Below are 18,545 nucleotides of genomic sequence, written 5' to 3'. Positions count from 1 at the left end.
AATGCAATGCTCCAGATGTGGCCTCACCAGAGCTTTAAAATACTGCAATATAATTTAAACACAAGAGATTCTGCAGATTCGAGAAATCCTGAGCAACATACACACAAAAATACTGGAGGAACTCAGAAGGTCAGGCAGCATCTATGGAAATGAATTAACAGTCGATATTTGGGCTGAGGATTGGAAAGAAAGGGGGCAGACACCAGAATAAAATGGTGGGGGGAGGAGAGGAAGGACAAGCTGGAAGGTAATAGGTGAGTGGGAAAACTGAAGGGCTGGAGAGGAAAGAATCTGATCGGAGAGGGGAGGGGATCATAGGAGAAAGTGACGGAGGAGGTGATAGGCAGGTAGACAAGAGTGGACAGAGTGGGAAATAGAAGACGAGGCGAGAGGAAGGGGAAAAATCACTAAGGAGAAATTGATGTTCATGTTATCAGGTTGGAAGCTACACAAATGAATTATGCTCCTCCAACCTGAGGGTGGTCTCATCGTGACAAAGGAGGAGACCGTGGACCAACACGTCAGAACAGGAATAGGGATAAGAATTAAAATGGTTGTCCACCGGGATATTCTGCTTCAGGCGGATGGAGCCGAGATGCTTGACAAAGCAGTCCCCCAATTTACCTCAGGTCTCACCAATGCAGAGGAAGTAGCAGTGGGAGCACCCGACACAATAGACACCTCCAACAGATTTGCAGCTGAAATGTAGCCTCACTCAGAAGCCTATTTCAGGCCCTGAATGCAGGTGAGCAAGGAGGTGTAGCATTTCTGTTCCTTGCCAGGAATATGTGCCAGGAGAGACATCAGTGGGAAGGGATGAATGGAGAAGGGAATCACAGAGGGAATAATCCCTGTGGAAACCAGAGAGAGGGGGGATCCATTTGGAGATAGCGGAAGTTATGGAGAGTGATATGGAGACTCATGGGGTGGTAGGTAAGAACAAGAGGAACTCTATCCCTGTGAAAGCGTTAGGAAGGTGGGCTGAGCATAGCTGCCTGGGAAATGGAGGAGGTGCAGGTGAGGGCAGCATCAATTTTTGAAGGAAGCAAAACCTTGTTCTTTGAAGGAGGGCATCTCTGATGTCCTGGAAAGGAGAGCCTCTTCCTGGGAGATGAAAGACCTGAGAAACGGGAACAGCAAATAACTTCCTGACATTTGAACACAATGCCCTGAGGAATAAAGACAACCATTCCAAAGCTTTCATAACCATCACATCAACCTGTGTAGCCACTTTCAGACAGCTATGAACTTGGACCCCAAGATACCTCTGTACATCCATACGGCCAGAGTCTTGTCCTTAACAGTGTACTATCCCTGTACATCGACACAGTCAGTGTCTTGTCGTTAACAGTGTACTGTCCCTGTACATCGACACAGTCAGTGTCTTGTCGTTAACAGTGTACTGTCTCTGTACATCGACACAGTCAGTGTCTTGTCCTTAACAGTGTACACTTCAGTACCAAGGTACAACACTTCATATTTAACTATACTCCATGGGCATAATATTCACCTACTGAGATTATCTTACGCTGGGACTACAGTTCATTTTATTTCTCTTGATCGTCTTTTGTCTCACCTGACGTTCTTCATTTTAGATGAGTGTATGTGTACTCAACAGTTCACTTGGCGTTATTGTTCCATTTATCTGTTTCAGCTAAATCCATTCATCTGTGGATTCCAGCTTTCGACATTGTGAACCTGACACCAACGCTTTGTTGCATTTGGTGTCTACTGCTGCATAAAAGTAGGGTATCCCGTTTTCCATACACAATGTCCATCTCCCTCCATTCCCCGTACGCATAGAACTTAGAAATCTCCAGCACATTAATGTTGTGCCGAACATGTACCTACTTCAGAAACTGCCTCAAATTTCCCTACCACATAATCCTCTATCTTTCTAAGCTCCATGTACCTTTCTAAGAGTCTCATAAATGACTCTTAAAAGAGTCTATTGTATCCACCTCTACCACCATCGCTGTCAGTGCATTCCATGCACCCACCACTCTCCGTGTGAAAAACCTACCTCTGACATCACCCCTGTACCTGAAAACTATGCCTCTCATGTTAGCTATTCCAGCCCTGGGAAAAAGCCTCTGGCTATCCACACGATCAATGCCTCTTACCATTTTATACACCTCTATCAGGTCACCTCTCATCATCTGTTGCTCCAAGGAGAAAAGGACAAGTCCAATCAACCTATTTTCATAAGGCATGCTCCCCAATCCAGGCAACATCCTTGTAAATCTCCTCTGCACTCTCTCTATAGTATCCACATCCTTCCTGTAATGAGGTAACCGGAACTGAACATAGTACTCCAAGTGGGGTCTAACTAAGGTCTTATATAGCTGTAGCATTACCTCACGGCTCTTGAACTCAATCCCATGGTTGATGATTGCCAATACACCATACCCTTCTTAACAACACAGTCAACCTGCTCAGCAACTTTGAGTGTCCTATGGACACGGACTCTAAGAACTTGCTGATCTCCCACACTGCAAAGAGTCTTACCTTTCTGTCTTCAAATTGGATGTACCAAAACAAACCACTTTACACTTACCTGGGTTGAACTCTATCTGCAACTTCTCAGCCGAGTCCTGCATACTAGCGATATCCCGCTGTAACCTCTGACAACCCTCCAGACTATCTACAACACCCCTAACCTTTGTGTCATCAGCAAACTTCTTAACCCATCCTTCAACTTCCTCATCCAGGTCAGTTATAAAAATCACAAAGAGGAGGGATCCCAGAACTGACCCCTGTGGAACACCACTGGTCACTGACCTCCATGCAGAATACAAACCATCGACAACCACCCTTTGCCTTCTGTGGGCAAGACAATTCTGGATGCACAAAGCAAGGTCTCCTTGGATCCCAGGCCTCATTACTTTCTGAATGAGTCTCGCAAGGGGAACCTTATTAAATGCCTTGCTGAAATCCATATACACTACATCCATTGCTGTACCTTCATCAACGTGATTTGTTACATCCTCAAAGAATTCAATCAGGCTCGTAAGGCCCTTTACAAAGCCATGCTGACTATCCCTAATCAGATTATGTCTCTCCAAGATCTCAGGATCTTCTTCAACAACTTGCCCACCACTAAAGAAAGACACACTGGTCTATAATTTCCTTGGTTATCTCTCCTCCCTTTCAACATTTCCAACCTTCCAATCTTCTAGTAAAAGGGAAGGAAAGGTACGTCGCATCTGGAGTTTCTCCAGTTAGCGGACGATTTCCCTCCACACCTCTCTGACGTAGTGGGGAACCGTGTACAAGGCAACATACAGCAGTGGTTTGCCATTGCCTTCTGCTGGGTGAGTTTCCAAAGAGATCACCAGCTCGTAACCCAGCATGGATGGAAAGCGTGCAGGGGAGCCGGCTGGATTCAAACTCAGGACCTTTCGTCCCAAAGTTCAACATTGATGCCACTATGCCACCAGCCGGGTCAAATCTTCTGGTACTTCTCCCAATTGATGATGCAAAGATCATCGTCAGAGGCTCAGCAATCTCCTCCCTCGCTTCCCACAGTAGACTAGGGTACATCTCGTCCGGTCCTGATGACATCTAACTTAATTCCTTTCAACAGCTCCAGCACATCCTCTTTCTTAACGTCCATATGCTCAAGCGTTTCAGTCTGCTGTAAGTCATCCCCACAAAGATCCTTTTCCCTGGTGAATACTGAAGCAAAGTATTCATTAAATACCTCTGCTACCTCCTCCGATTCTGCACACGTTTCCACTATCCCACTATTGCTCCTTCCTTAGCAACCTTGTGATTTTCTAGAGCTCTAACCGTACCTAGTTTCTTGAACCTTTCATAAGCTTTTCTTTTCTTAGCTAGATTTTCTACAAGCTTTGTACACCATGGTTCTTTTACCTTACTATCCTTTCCCTGCCTCAATGGAACATTCCTATGCAGAACGCCACATTTCTGACTTGCATTTCCCCGAGAACATCTGCTCCCAAATTCCTACCTAATGGCATCTTATTTCCCCCTAAATGTTCTCCCAAATTATCTGCTCCTATCCCTCTCCAGCGCTATGGATGGTAAAGGAGACAGAGTTGTGATCACTACTTCCAAAATGCTCTTCTACTGAGAGATCTGACCCCTGACCAGGTTCATTTCCCAGTACCAGATCAAGTACCACCTCTCCTCTAATTGACTTATCTACATATTGCGTCAGGAAACCTTCCTGAACACACCTATCAAACTCCACCCCATCTAAACTGCTTGCTGTAAGTAGATGCCGGTCAATATGAGGAAAGTTAAAATCTCCCATCATAACAACCCTATTATTATTGCACCGTTCCAGAATCCACCTCCGTATCTGCCCCTCGATAACTCTGTACCATTGGGAGTGTCTATAAAAAACACCCATTGGAGTTATTGACCCCTTCCTGTTTCTGACTTCCATCCACAATGACTCAGTAGACAATCCCTCCATGACTTCCTCCTTTTCTGCAGCTGTGACACTCCATTCCCTGTACACAATGTTCATCTCTCTCCATTCCCAGTACACAATGTCCATCTTCCTCTGTTCCTCGTACACAATGTCCATCTCCCTCCGTTCCCCGTACACAATGTCCATCTTCCTCTGTTCCTCGTACACAATGTCCATCTCCCTCCATTCCCCGTACACAATGCCCATCTCCCCATTCCCCGTACACAATGTCCATCTCCCCATTCCCGGACACAATGTCTATCTCCCCATTCCCCATACACAATGTCCATCTTCCCATTCCCCGTACACAATATCCATCTTCCTCCATTCCCCGTACACAATGTCCATCTCCCTCCATTCCCCATACACAATGTCCATCTCCCTCCGTTCCCCGTACACAATGTCCATCTCCCTCCGTTCCCCGTACACAATGTCCATCTCCCTCCATTCCCCGTACGCAATGTCCATCTCCCTCCATTCCCCGTACGCAATATCCATCTCCTTCCATTCCCCGTACATAATGTCCATCTCCCTCCATTCCCCATACATAATGTCCATCTCCCTCCATTCCCCGTACACAATGTCCATCTCCCTCCATTCCCCGTACACAATGTCCATCTCCCTCCATTCCCCGTACACAATGTCCATCTCCCTCCATTCCCCGTACGCAATGTCCATCTCCCTCCATTCCCCGTACGCAATGTCCATCTCCCTCCATTCCTCGTACGCAATGTCCATCTCCCTCCACTCCCCATACACAATGTCCATCTCCCTCCATTCCCCATACACAATGTCCATCTCCCACCATTCCCCATACACAATGTCCATCTCCCTTCATTCCCGATACACCATGTCCATCTCCTTCCATTCCCCATACAATGTCCATCTCTCTCCATTCCCCGTACACAATGTCCATCTCTCTCCATTCCCCGTACACAATGTCCATCTCTCTCCGTTGCAACATAGCTTCCTGACTTTTGAACTCAATGCTTCTACTAATAAAGGCCAGCATGCCATAAGTTTTCTCACCCACCTTATCGACCTGTGTAGTCACTTTTATGAAGCTATGATCTTAGACAACAAAATCCCTCTGTTCAGCAATACTGCTAAGGTTATTAATTGTTTTTTATTATTGTGTTCTTTATATTATTGTGTTTTTTTGTGCTGGAGAACCAATTATTTTGTTCTCATTTACACTTGTGTACTGGAAATGACATTAAACAATCTGGAATCATTGGGATGTCATTCATGAAGACAGACACAGCAATTAGGACACAAAATATAGAACTTCCTCTGTGTAAACTTCCCTCATGTCTCTTATAAGTCTCTCCCCTCTTATCTTGTATCTGTGCTCTCTGGTTTTGACAGGGGAAACGTCTGTAACTGACCACCTTATCCAAACCCCTGATGGCATTATAAACTTTATAAGATCACCTTTCCAGCGAACTAGGATCCAGCATGACCAGCCTCTCCCTGTAACTCAGCCCCTTCAGGACAGACCAAATCCTCGTAAATCCTCTCTAGCTTGACAATGTCTTTCCTGTGACAAAGTGATGAAAACTGAATACCATACTCCAAGTCGGGCTCACCAACGTCCTGTACAAGTGTGAAATCATACTGCAACTCCTGAACTCGATGCCCTGAATGATGACGGCCAGCGTGCTGAACGCATTCTTCACCACCGTGTCTAATGGTGCGGTCGCTTTCAGTGAGCTGTGGGCTTGTACTCCCAGTCCCTCTGTTCCACAACGCTCGTCAGTGCCCTGCCATTCACTGTCCAAAATGCATCACCTCCCACGTATCTAAGTTGAAATCCATAGCACAATTCCCACGGGGCTGGAGCAGGTAGCGTGATGCTACTACAGCTCAGAGTTGGGAGTTCGTCACGTGGGTTTCCTCCGGGTGCTCCGGTTTCCTCCCGCAGTCCAAAGACACACCGGTTTAGTAGGGTGAATTGGTGATTGTAAATGTCCCGTGATTACGCGAGGGTTAAATTGGTGGGTGGCTGGCCAGTGCAGCTGGTTGGGCCAGAAAGACCAGTTCTCTCTATCTCGAACTAAATGAATAAAACATTCTATTTGTGATTCACTGTAACCAGTTTCACCATCAACAAGAACCCCGTGGGAGAAGGTGGTGAGGTGAGGGCTCAGAGAGGCTGAGGGAGAAAGGGGGTGGAGGTTGAATGGGGAGTGAAGGGAGGGAGAGTGGGTAGTGACTGGGTTTGGGAGAAGGAGTGGGGTTGGGGGAGGGAGAGAGGGATGGAAAGAGAGAGGAAGAGGGAGAGGGATGGAGAAAGAGGGGGGAGGAAGAGAGATGGAGAGAGAGAGTGAAAGGAAGAGGGATGGACACAGAGAGAGATGAATGAAAGGAGAGAGAGAGGGAGAGGGAAGGGATGGAGAGAGAGAGGATTAATGGAGAGAAGATGGAGAGTGCAAGGGAAATGGAAGGAGAGACGGAGACAGATGGAGAGAGAGTGGGAGTGGGATGCAGGGATGGAAAGAGAGGGGGGAGGAACAGAAGGAAACAGATGGATGGGAGAGAGAGGGAGAGAGATGGAGAGGGATAGAAGGAGAGGGATGGAGAGAGAGAGGGAAGGGATGGAGAGAGAGAGAGAGGGAGAGGGATGCAAGGGGAGAGAGACAGAGAGAGATGGAGAGGGATGGATGGAGAGAGGGAGGGATGGAGAGAGAGGGAGGGATGGAGAGAGAGGGAGGGATGGAGAGAGAGGGAGGGAGGGAGAGAGAGGGAGGGATGGAGAGAGAGGGAAGGGATGGAGAGAGAGGGAAGGGATGGACAGAGAGAGAGATGGAGAGGGATGAACGGAGAGAGAGAGATGGACAGAGAGAGAGGGAGGGATGGAGAGAGAGAGAGGGAGAGGGATGCAAGGGGAGAGAGACAGAGAGACAGAGAGAGGTGGAGAGGGATGGAGAGAGAGGGAGGGATGGATGGAGAGAGGGAGGGATGGATGGAGAGAGGGATGGATGGGGAGAGAGGGAGGGATGGGGAGAGAGGGAGGGATGGGGAGAGAGGGAGGGATGGGGAGAGAGGGAGGGATGGGGAGAGAGGGATGGATGGGGAGAGAGGGAGGGATGGGGAGAGAGGGAGGGATGGGGAGAGAGGGAGGGATGGGGAGAGAGGGATGGACAGAGAGAGAGCGGGTGGGATGGATGGAGAGGGACAGGCATGGACAGGAATGGTGGTAATGATTAAAGAGTGATCCCTCCAACCCTTCCCCACACTCCCTGCTTCCTCTCACCCTCTTGGCGTTTTCCAACTGCTCAGAGAGCTCCTCCAGAGCCTGTGCATGCCGAGTCCTCATGTCCTGGATCTGCCCCTCGTGGGTGCGGCCCTCCTCCTCCAGGGCTCGCTTCAGCTCCGACACCTCCTGTTCTCGCTTTGTCCTGGGGTGGGGAGGGGGTGGGTTTCCAGTGAGATATTCAGTCGTGAGGAACCCTCCCCATTGCGTGCCCGCCTGGATAGCCCTCACAAAATGGCTGCCACTGGGTGACCTTCCCATAATGATGGCCAACATGCCCCACCCATAAAGGTGTCCACCAGGTGGCCTTCCCAAAATGGCTACCACTGAGTGAGCTCATAATGGCTGCTACCACGTGTTCCTCCCATAATGGCAGTCACTGGGTGACCTGCACATAATGGCTGTTGTCCTGTCCACCGGCATCCATTGGGTGTCCACCACTGTGAGTTCCTCCCGTAAATGAAGCTACTGGGTGTCTCTCCCATAATTGTAAAACCCAGTGCCCTTCTAAAAATGGCAGCCACCAGGTCCACCCCACAATAGATATTATAGAAACTTCATACAAAATGTCTATATTGGGAATTTCCATATTAACGGCCACCACTGGGTGACCTTCCTATGACTGCAGCCAAAGGGTGTCCGTCCTATAATGTCCACTATAGGGTGACCGTCCCTTGATGGAAACAACACATATTCTGCACAAAATGTCCAGCATCGGGTGAGCTCCCTATAACTGACACTATGTACAGCGTAAACAACAGGAATTCTGCAGATGCTGGAAATTCAAGCAACACACATCAAAGTTGCTGGTGAACACAGCAGGCCAGGCAGCATCTCTAGGAAGAGGTACAGTCGACGTTTCAGGCCGAGACCCTTCGTCAGGAGTCCTGCGTTCACCAGCAACTTTGATGCGTGTTACTATGTACAGCATACCCGTCGGCAGCCCCACCTGAGCTCCTGCTGGGCGGCAGTGGTGTCCAGTGTGTCCTCCAGCTCAGTTTTCAGCGCCTCCAGCTCTTCGCTCAAGTCCCGCTTCTGCTTCTCAGCTTTGAGGCGCACGGACCTCTCAGCCTCCAGGTCCTCCTGCACCTCAGATAGCTGGGCCTGCAGCTCGCGCACCGATTTCAATGCCCCGTTCCTTTGTGCAACCTCCTCATCCGTCCTGTCACCCGGCAGGGGTGGGGCAGGAATGGAGGGAGAGGGAAGGAGAGAGGGAGAAAGGGACAGAAAAGGGAAGGGAGAGAGTGTGGTGAGGGAGTAGAGTGGGAGAAAGGGAGAAGAGAAATATTAGGAGGGGAGAGAGAGTGAGGGGAACAAGAGATGAGCAGAGAGTGTGGTGGGTGTGAGAGTGCGGGGTGAGGAGTGTGGGGGGAGAGATTGGGAGAGAGAGAGAGTAGGGGAGAATGAGTCACACAGAGGGGGAGGGTGAATGGAAGGGAGACAGAGGTGAGGGACTCCACCTTGCCCTCCCCTCTCTCCCTCTTTGTGTCGGGCTACCAGGACAGTGCAGACTCTCTCTCCCCCCCACCGTCTCTCTGTGACGGGTTACTGGGACAATGCAGACACCCTTGCCCCTCCTTGTTCCTCTTTCTATGACTGGTTATCTGGACAGCGCAGACCTTCTCTCCCCACTCCCCTCCTACCCCCAGCTGCCACCCCCTCTGTCTCTCTCTCTCTCTGTGATGGATTACCAGGAAAGTGCAAACTCTCTCTCCCTCTTTCCCCTCCTCATCCCCCTGCCCCCCATCTCTTTCTCTCTCTGTGATGGGTTACTGGAACAGTGCAAACTCTCTCTCTCCCCCACTCCCCTCTTCATCCCTCTCTCCGTGACGGGTTACCGGGACAGTGCAAACTCTCTCTCCCCCCTTCTCCCTTCCACCAGCACCCCCATCTCTCTCCCTCTCTGTGATGGGTTAGTGTAGACCCTCTCTCTCTCTCTCCTCCCTTCCTCTTCTCGCTCTCTGACTGGTTACCAAGACAGTGCCTCTCTCTCCCCCTTCCTCCGCTCCCCCCCCCCCGCAATCTCTCTCTCTCTCTGATGGGTTACCAGGATAGTGCAAACTCTCTCTCTCCCCCATCCCCCATCTCTCTTTCTCTCTGTCTCTGTGATGGGTTATGGGACAATACAGACACCCCACCCCTCCTCATCCCTCCCTCTGTGACGGGTTACCGGGATAGTACAGACACCCCACCCCTCCTCGTCCCTCTCTCTGTGACGGGTTACCAGGACAGTACAGACTCTCCCTCTCTCTGTGACGGGTTACCGGGACAGTGCAGACACCCCACCCCTCCTCGTCCCTCCCTCTGTGACAGGTTACCGGGACAATGTAGACACCCCACTCCTCCTCGTCCCTCCCTCTGTGACGGGTTACCGGGACAGTACAGACACCCCACCCCTCCTCGTTCCTCTCTCTGTGATGGGTTATGGGACAATGCAGACACCCCACCCCTCCTCGTCCCTCTCTCTGTGACGGGTTACCGGGACAGTGCAGACACCCCACCCCTCCTCGTCCCTCTCTCTGTGACGGGTTACCGGGACAGTGCAGACACCCCACCCCTCCTCGTCCCTCTCTCTGTGACAGGTTACCGGGACAGTGCAGACACCCCACCCCTCCTCGTCCCTCTCTCTGTGACGGGTTACCGGGACAGTGCAGACACCCCACCCCTCCTCGTCCCTCCCTCTGTGACGGGTTACCGGGACAGTGCAGACACCCCACCCCTCCTCGTCCCTCCCTCTGTGACGGGTTACCGGGACAGTGCAGACACCCCACCCCTCCTCGTCCCTCCCTCTGTGACGGGTTACCGGGACAGTGCAGACACCCCACCCCTCCTCGTCCCTCTCTCTGACTGTTTACCGGGACAGTACAGACACCCCACCCCTCCTCGTCCCTCCCTCTGTGACGGGTTACCGGGACAGTGCAGACACCCCACCCCTCCTCGTCCCTCTCTCTGTGACGGGTTACCGGGACAGTGCAGACACCCCACCCCTCCTCGTCCCTCTCTCTGTGACGGGTTACCGGGACAGTGCAGACACCCCACCCCTCCTCGTCCCTCTCTCTGACTGTTTACCGGGACAGTACAGACACCCCACCCCTCCTCGTCCCTCCCTCTGTGACGGGTTACCGGGACAGTACAGACTCTCCCTCCCCTCCTCGTCCCTCTCTCTGTGACGGGTTACCAGGACAGTGCAGACACCCCACCCCTCCTCATCCCTCCCTCTGTGACGGGTTACCGGGACAGTGCAGACACCCCACCCCTCCTCGTCCCTCTCTCTGACTGTTTACCGGGACAGTACAGACACCCCACCCCTCCTCGTCCCTCTCTCTGACTGTTTACCGGGACAGCGAGGTCTGAAGTTCCTCCTCCTTCTTGACGATTTGCACCCTCAGCTCCTGTAGCTGCTGTTGTGTCTCAGCCAGCTGTTCCTGCAGATCGGCCGACTCACCATCCAGCTTCCTCCTCGCCTTCTCTAGCTCCTGTCTACCCTTCTCCTCCTTCTTCAGACGATCTGTGCGGGATATAGATTCTCGTCAGGTATGCATTCCCAATGCTGCCCTTGGGCCGAGCACTGTACAGCAACACAGCACGTAAACAGTCGTTTCAGCTTATCCTCTTTCTGCCCACGTTTGCCCCGTATCCCTCTGAACGCTTCCTATCCGTGTAACTGTCCACTGGCCTCTTAAATGTTGTTAATGTACCTGCCTCAGCCACTTTCGCTGGCAGCTCCTTCCATAGATGGGCCACTCTCTGGGTGAAAAAGTTGCTCATGTCCCTGTTGAATCTCCCTCCTCTCTCACCTTAAACCTGTATCCTCTGCTTCTTAATTGCCCAGCCCTGGAGAAAAAGACCATATAACCATATAGCAATTACAGCACGGAAACAGGGCATCTCGGCCCTTCTAGTCCGTGCCGAACTCTTACTCTCACCTAGTCCCACTGATCTGCACTCAGCCCATAACCTCCATTCCTCTCCTGTCCATATAGTCATCCAATTTAACTTTAAACGACAACATCGAACCTGCCTCAACCACTTCTGCTGGAAGCTCGTTCCACACAGCTACCACTCTCTGAGTAAAGAAGTTCCCCCTCATGTTACCCCTAAACTTTTGCCCTTTAACTCTCAACTCATGTCCTCTTGTTTGAATCTCCCCCACTCTCAATGGAAAAAGCCTATCCATGTCAACTCTATCTATCCCCCTCATAATTTTAAATTCCTCTATCAAGTCCCCCCTTAACCTTCTACGCTCCAAAGAATAAAGACCGAACTTGTTCAACCTTTCTCTGTAACTTAGGTGATGAAACCCAGGTAACGTTCTCGTAAATCTTCTCTGTACCCTCTCTATTTTGTTGACATTTTTCCTATAATTCATGACCAAAACTGTACACAATACTCCAAATTTGGCCTCACCAATGCCTTGTACAATTTCAACATTACATCCCAACTTCTATACTCAATGCTCTGATTTATAAAGGCCAGCATACCAAAAGCTTTCTTCACCACCCTGTCCACATGAGATTCCACCTTCAGGGAACTATGCACCATTATTCCTAGATCTCTCTGTTCTACTGTATTCTTCAATGCCCTAGAATTTACCATGTATGTCCTATTTTGATTAGTCCTACCAAAATGTAGCACCTCACATTTATCAGCATTAAACTCCATCTGCCAGCTTTCAGCCCACCCTTCTAACTGGTCTAAATCTCTCTGCAAGCTTTGAAAACCTACTTCATTATCCACAACTCCACCTATCTTAGTATCATCTGCATACTTACTCATCCAATTTACCACCCTATCATCCAGATCATTAACGTATATGACAAACAACACTGGACCCAGTACAGATCCCTGAGGCACACCACTAGTCACTGGCCTCCAATCTGACAAATAGTTATCCACCACTACTCTCTGGCGTCTCCCATCCAGCCACTGTTTAATCCATTTTACTACTTCAATATTAATACCTAACGATTGAACCTTCCTAACTAACCTTCCGTGTGGAACCTTGTCAAAGGCCTTACTGAAGTCCACACAGACAACATCCACCGCTTTACCCTCGGTCAACTTTCCTAGTAACTTTCAAAAAATTCAGTAAGATTTGTCAAACATGACCTTCCACGCACAAATCCATGCTGACTATGCCTAATCAGACCCTGTCTATCCAGATAATTACATTCACCCTATCTGTGCCCCTCGTGGTTTTATACACCTCTGTAAGGCCCCCCTCAGTCTCCTACACTCCGAGGAATAAAGTCCCAACCTGTCCAACCTCTCTCCATAACTCAGTCCCTGAGCCCCGGTAACATCCTCGTAAATCTCCTCTGCACTCTTTCCAGCTCAATGGCATCTTTCCTGCAGCAGGGTGACAAGAACTGAACACAATACTCCAAGCGTGATCCCACCAACGTCTTGTACAACTGCAACATAACGTCCCAACTCCTGTACTCAGTGCCCTGACTGGTGAAGGCCAGTGTTGCAAATGTCTTTTCACCGCTGTGTCTACCACTTTCAGTGAAACATGTTCACGTACCCCTGGGTCCCTCTGTTCTACAACACTCCCCAGGGTTCCTGTCTACCTGTGACTCTACTTTCAGTGAAACACGTCCATGTACCCCTGGGACCGGTGGAACCATTTCTACTGACAGGAGAAGGGGCAAAGGCAGGTGAGTGGTGCTGTAAAACCAGTGGCTTTAGGCAGATGGGCTTGTCATTTGTGGCTGGCAGCTCATTTAGAAGGGAAACTCTGATCTCTGCTGCCTTGTAGCTATACCCACTCATTGGGAAGGCTTCGGGAGTAAATCCTGAAGGAAAAGCGTCTCTAACATCAAAAGTCAAAGTCAAGGTAAAATCATTAGAGTACATACTTGTCACCACATACAACCCTGAGAGTCTTTTCCTGCAGGTACTTAGCAAATCTGTAAACAGGATCTGTCACCAAACTGCGCAAAGGCAGATATAAATAAATAGCAATAAATAATGAACAAGCTAACAGAATCCTTAAAGGAGTGTAGCTATCCCCTTTTGTTTAAAAGCCTGATGGTTGACGGGTAGTAACTGTTCTTGAACCTGGTGGTGCGAGTCCTGAGGCTCCTGTACCGTCTACCTGATGGCAGCAGTGAGAAGAGAGCCTGGCCTGGGTGGTGAGGATCTTTGAAGATGGATGCTGCTTTCCTATGGCAATGTTTTACGTAGATATGCTCAATGATTGGGAGGTTTTACCTCTGATGTACTGGGCCAAATCCACTACCTTTTGTAGGATTATCTGCTCAAAGACATTGGTGTCCCCATACCAGGCCGTAAAGCAGCCAGTCAGCACACTTTTCACCATACATTGATAAAGTTTGCCAAGGTTTTCGATGAATTGTCGATTCTCCGCAAACTCCCGAGGAAGTAAAGGCACTGTCGTGCTTTCTTCACAATAATATTTAAATGATGGGTCCAGGACAGGTCCTCTGAGATGGTGACACTCAGGAATTTAAAGTTACTGACTGTCTGCACCCCTGATCCTCTGATGATTACTGGCTCAAGGACCTCTGGGTTCCCTCTCCTGAAGTCTACAATCAGTTCCTCAGTTCCTTTGACACCACAGCCAAGTTTTCAATCTCTCTCCTGTATGCTGATTCATCACCCCCTTTGATACAACCCACAACAGTGGTGTCGTCAGCAAATTTGTATGTGGTGCTTGAGCTGTACTTAACCTCACAGTCATAGATATAAAGTGAGCAGAGCAGGGGGCTAAGCACACGTCCCTGTGGTGCTCCTGTGCTGATGGAGATTGTGAAACTGTTTTTGTCAATCCAAACTAACTGGGGTCTACAAGTGAGGAAATCCAGGATCCAATTGCACAAGGGGGTAGTGAGGACCAGGTCTTAGAGTTTACTGGTTACCTTTGAGGAGACGATGGTGTTAAATGCCGAGCTGGAATCGATAAGGAGCATCCTGATGTTTGCATCTCTGCTGTCCTGATGTTGCAGGGTTGTGTGAAGAGCCGATGAGATGGCACCTGCTGTGGACCTGTTGCTTCAGTAGGCAAATTGGTCCAGATCCAAGTCACATTCAGACAGGAGCTGATATGTTTCATCACCAACCTCTCAAAACATTTCCTCACTGAGGATGCAAGTGTCACAGGGTGATAGTCACTCAGACAGGTTGCCAAGTTCTTCCTGGGCACTGGCATGGATGAAGCCTGCTTCAAGCAGATGGGTACCTCACACTGCCGGGGCGAGAGGTTGAAGATACCCGTGAACACACCAACCAGTTGGTCAGCACAGGACCTCAGTACGGGGCCAGGTACTCTGTCCAGACTGGATGCCTTCTTTGGATTCACTCTCTTGCTGGTACTCCGCATATTATCTTTGGATACTGAGACCAAAGGATCATCGGGAGACAAGGGGGTGTGTGATGGTTCCTCCCTGTTCTAGTGATCAAAGTGAGCATCGAAGGCATTGGACTCATCTGGAAGTGAAGCTCTGCTGTCCCCTATGTTGCAAGGTTCAGCTTTGTAGGAGGTTATGACATTCAAATCCTGACACAGCCGTCGAGCATCCCTCGTTGATTCCAGTCTCGTCCGGAATCTCCACTTTTCCCATGAGTTGGCTCTCCGGAGATCACACCTGCGCCTCTTGTAGCATTCTTGATCTCCAGACTTGAACGCCTCTGATCTGGCTCTCAGCAGATTCCGGATTTCATTGTTCATGCAGGGCTTCTGATTGGGGAAACCCTTGAACGATTTCACGGGGACATCCTCATCCACAGCTGTTTTAATAAAGTCCGTAATGACCCTGGTGTAGTCATTCAGGTCCTCAGACGAGTTCTTGCACACGGACTCAAGGCAATCGCGTAACCGTTCTTCAGCCTCTTGGCCGTCGTGATCTCTGGAGCCTTACTCTTCAGGCTCTGTCTGTACGCAGGTAGCAGGAGTACAGCCAAATGATCCAACTTGCAGAGGATGTTGCCTAGATTGGGCAGCACGCCTTATGAGAATAGGGTGAGCGAATTCGGCCTTTTCTCCTTGGAGCGACTGAGGATGAGAGGTGACCTGATAGAGGTGTATACGATAATGAGAGGCATTGATCATGTGAATAGTGAAAGGCTTTGTCCCAGGGCTGAAATGGTTGCCACAAGTGGACACAGGTTTAAGGTGCTGGGGAGTAGGTACAGAGGAGATGTCAGGGGTAAGTTTTTTACTCAGAGAGTGGTGAGTGCGTGGAATGGGCTGCCGGCAATGGTGGTGGAGGCGGATACAATAAGGTCTTTTAAGAAACTTTTGGATAGGTACATGGAGCTTAGAAAAATAGAGGGCTATAGGTAAGCCTAGTAATTTCTAAGGTAGGGACATGTTCGGCACAACTTTGTGGGCCGAAGGGTCTGTATTGTGCTGTATGTTTTCTATGTTTCTATATTATGTGCTGGTGATACGTGCAGTATTTTCTTCAAACCGGCCTAGTTAAAGTCGCCAACTATAATTTGAAATGCATCAGGACGGGCAGTTTCTTGCTTAGAGAGAGCATCGTGCAGGTTCGTGGGAGCTTGCTTATAATCGGCTGTTGGTGTTACGTAATCTGCAGTCAGGATCATGGATGAGAACTCCCGAGGCAAGTAGAATGGTCTACGTTTAATCATTCATTGCTCTAAGTGAAGGAACAAGATGTCGACATTACCTTCTCATCCAAACACCAACGAGAATAGACGCTGCCACCTTTTTCCTTACCAGAGATCACGGTTCGACCCATTCTGAAAATCGAAAACCTTCTGGCCAAATCACTCCATCAGAGCATCCACATTTAACACAACAAACAGCTGAGATCGGTCTCATCTGCCTCTGATACTGCAGCCTTGCCCTGAGATCGACAATTTTATTTTCCAGTGACTGTACAACCGTCGACAAGATGCTGGGTGGAGAATGCCTCATCCTCTGTGAATTCTACCTCTCCTGCCGTGTCCTTCGTCGAGGTCAATGCTGACTGGTAACTCCTGCAACACCACTGGTGCCAAACTGTATTGGTCTCCGTCATTCCTTTTGATTGATCTGATGAGCCTGCTCTCCCTCTGGTGCTCCTGTGCTGACGGAGATTGTGACGCGGCCACTCCGGTGAATGATATCTGTTATCTGTCAAGTAGGGTGCCGTGCACAATCCTGATTTGATGGAGCCAGATGTGAGCGTATGGAGGAACATCTGGAGAAATTTCTGAAATGCCTGTTTTGCTGCCGCTGCTACTGTGTGATCCAGAATCTCCAGCGGAGAAGGCCCCGAGTCCTCAGCTTTGCTTGTTGCTCGGCGGCTGGGGCGGGGTTGAAGTGCTCGGCAGAGATGGTGCTCGGTGTCGGAGGCTCGAAGTTTTCGGATGGACTCAGGGTCGGCTGCGGTCGGGTGCTCCAATGCATCAGCAAGTTTGCGGTGCTTGGAGGTTCATGGCAGGGAGAGTTTCTCCCTTCTACCATCTGCGTGAGGTGATGGGCTATCGGGACTTGAGACTTTTTTTTACCGTGCCCATGGTCTGTTCTTTATCAAATTATGGTATTGCTTTGCACTGTTGTAACTATACGTTATAATTATGTGGTTATGTCAGTTTTAGTCTTGGTTTGTCCTGTGTTTCTGTGATATCTATCTGGAGGAACATTGTATCAGTTTCTAATGCATGCATTTCTAAATGACAATAAACGAGGACTGAATGTCCTCATAATCTAATCTAATCTAATCTATTGTACTGCCCTGGTTTGTGTATCATGCAGACAGCTGGCATGCAACACTATTGTCGACCCCGACCGACGGAGTTCTCAACATTTACATGTTGTGGTGTGTCAGTGAGGACATGAATGCACCAGAAAGCAACATTCAACAAGAAGTAATTTAGAAAAAAACCTTCGAGGTTAAGGTACAAATATAGAATAAAACGTGCACAAACACATAAATGCCAGCATGTATTTCCAACATAAACAGCAGGATAACAAGTAATTTAAAGTGTTTACTGTGCAGTCAAGTGAGGGGAACGATAGATAGAGGGGGCTGGGGTGGACAACTAGAATGGTTGATCAGATTAATTGCCTGGGAAAAGAAACTTTCAATAATGGTGTGACATTTTTGTTTGAATTAGAATTAGAATTTATTTAAATCTTACATCCATCCCATAATGTGAGTGAGTAAAAATCTTTGTGTTTTGAGTCCTTTGCAATGTACAGACATGTAAATCTAAAAGACTAATGGCTGGTAGAAAGAGGCTGTCCCTTAGCCTGTTGGTCCTGGCTGTAATACTGAGGTACCACTGTTAGACAGAAGCAGCTGAAACAGTTTATGGTGGGGGTGACTGGTGTCCCTGATGATCTTCCAGGCCTTCTTTCTGCACCTGCTGCTGTAAATGTCCTCAGTGGAGGGAGGTTCACATCCACAGATGCGCTGGGCTTGTCTGTACCACTCTCTGCAGTGCCCAGCGATCAAGTTTGGTGCAGATTCCATACCAGGCAGTAATACAGCCAGTCAGGATGCTGTCGATGGTGCCCCTGTAGAAGGTCTTGAGGATTTGGGGGCCCACGCAGAACTTCTTCAGTTGTCTGAGGTGGAAGAGACACTGTAGTGCTTTCTTTGCCACAAAGCCGGTGTGTACAGTCCAGGTGAGATCATCGGTGATGTGTATACCGAGGAAGTTGAAACTACTCACCCTCCCAACTGCAGACCCATTGATGTTGATCAGACCGAACCTGTCTCCATTCCACCTGCAATCCACAATCAGCTCTTTTGTTTTTTTGGCATTGAGGGAGAGGTTGTTATCCTGGAACCACTGTGTCAGGGTGTTAAACTCTCCTCGGGAGGCTGTCTCATCACCGGTAGATATAAAGACGATCAATATCATGTT

The 18,545-nt window shown here is 49.2% G+C and overlaps 1 protein-coding gene across 7 annotated transcripts in view; it reads right to left on the bottom strand.

The window, feature by feature from the left end:
• The window catches only part of LOC134339037 (myosin-10-like), a 277,554-nt gene that overhangs the window by 94,541 nt on the left and 164,468 nt on the right, over positions 1-18,545 (bottom strand). For all 7 annotated transcript variants that reach the window (XM_063035301.1, XM_063035302.1, XM_063035305.1 and 4 more), the window contains 3 exons: positions 11,034-11,205; positions 8,647-8,859; positions 7,698-7,842 (listed from right to left, as the gene is read on the bottom strand). In XM_063035301.1, coding sequence (XP_062891371.1) covers positions 7,698-7,842; positions 8,647-8,859; positions 11,034-11,205 — 530 coding nt within the window. The remainder of the gene's footprint in view (positions 1-7,697; positions 7,843-8,646; positions 8,860-11,033; positions 11,206-18,545) is intronic.

The sequence above is a fragment of the Mobula hypostoma genome, chromosome 28, assembly GCF_963921235.1.
Source record: "Mobula hypostoma chromosome 28, sMobHyp1.1, whole genome shotgun sequence".
NCBI lineage: Eukaryota > Metazoa > Chordata > Chondrichthyes > Myliobatiformes > Myliobatidae > Mobula > Mobula hypostoma.
This window is presented reverse-complemented; position numbering and strand designations above follow the sequence as displayed.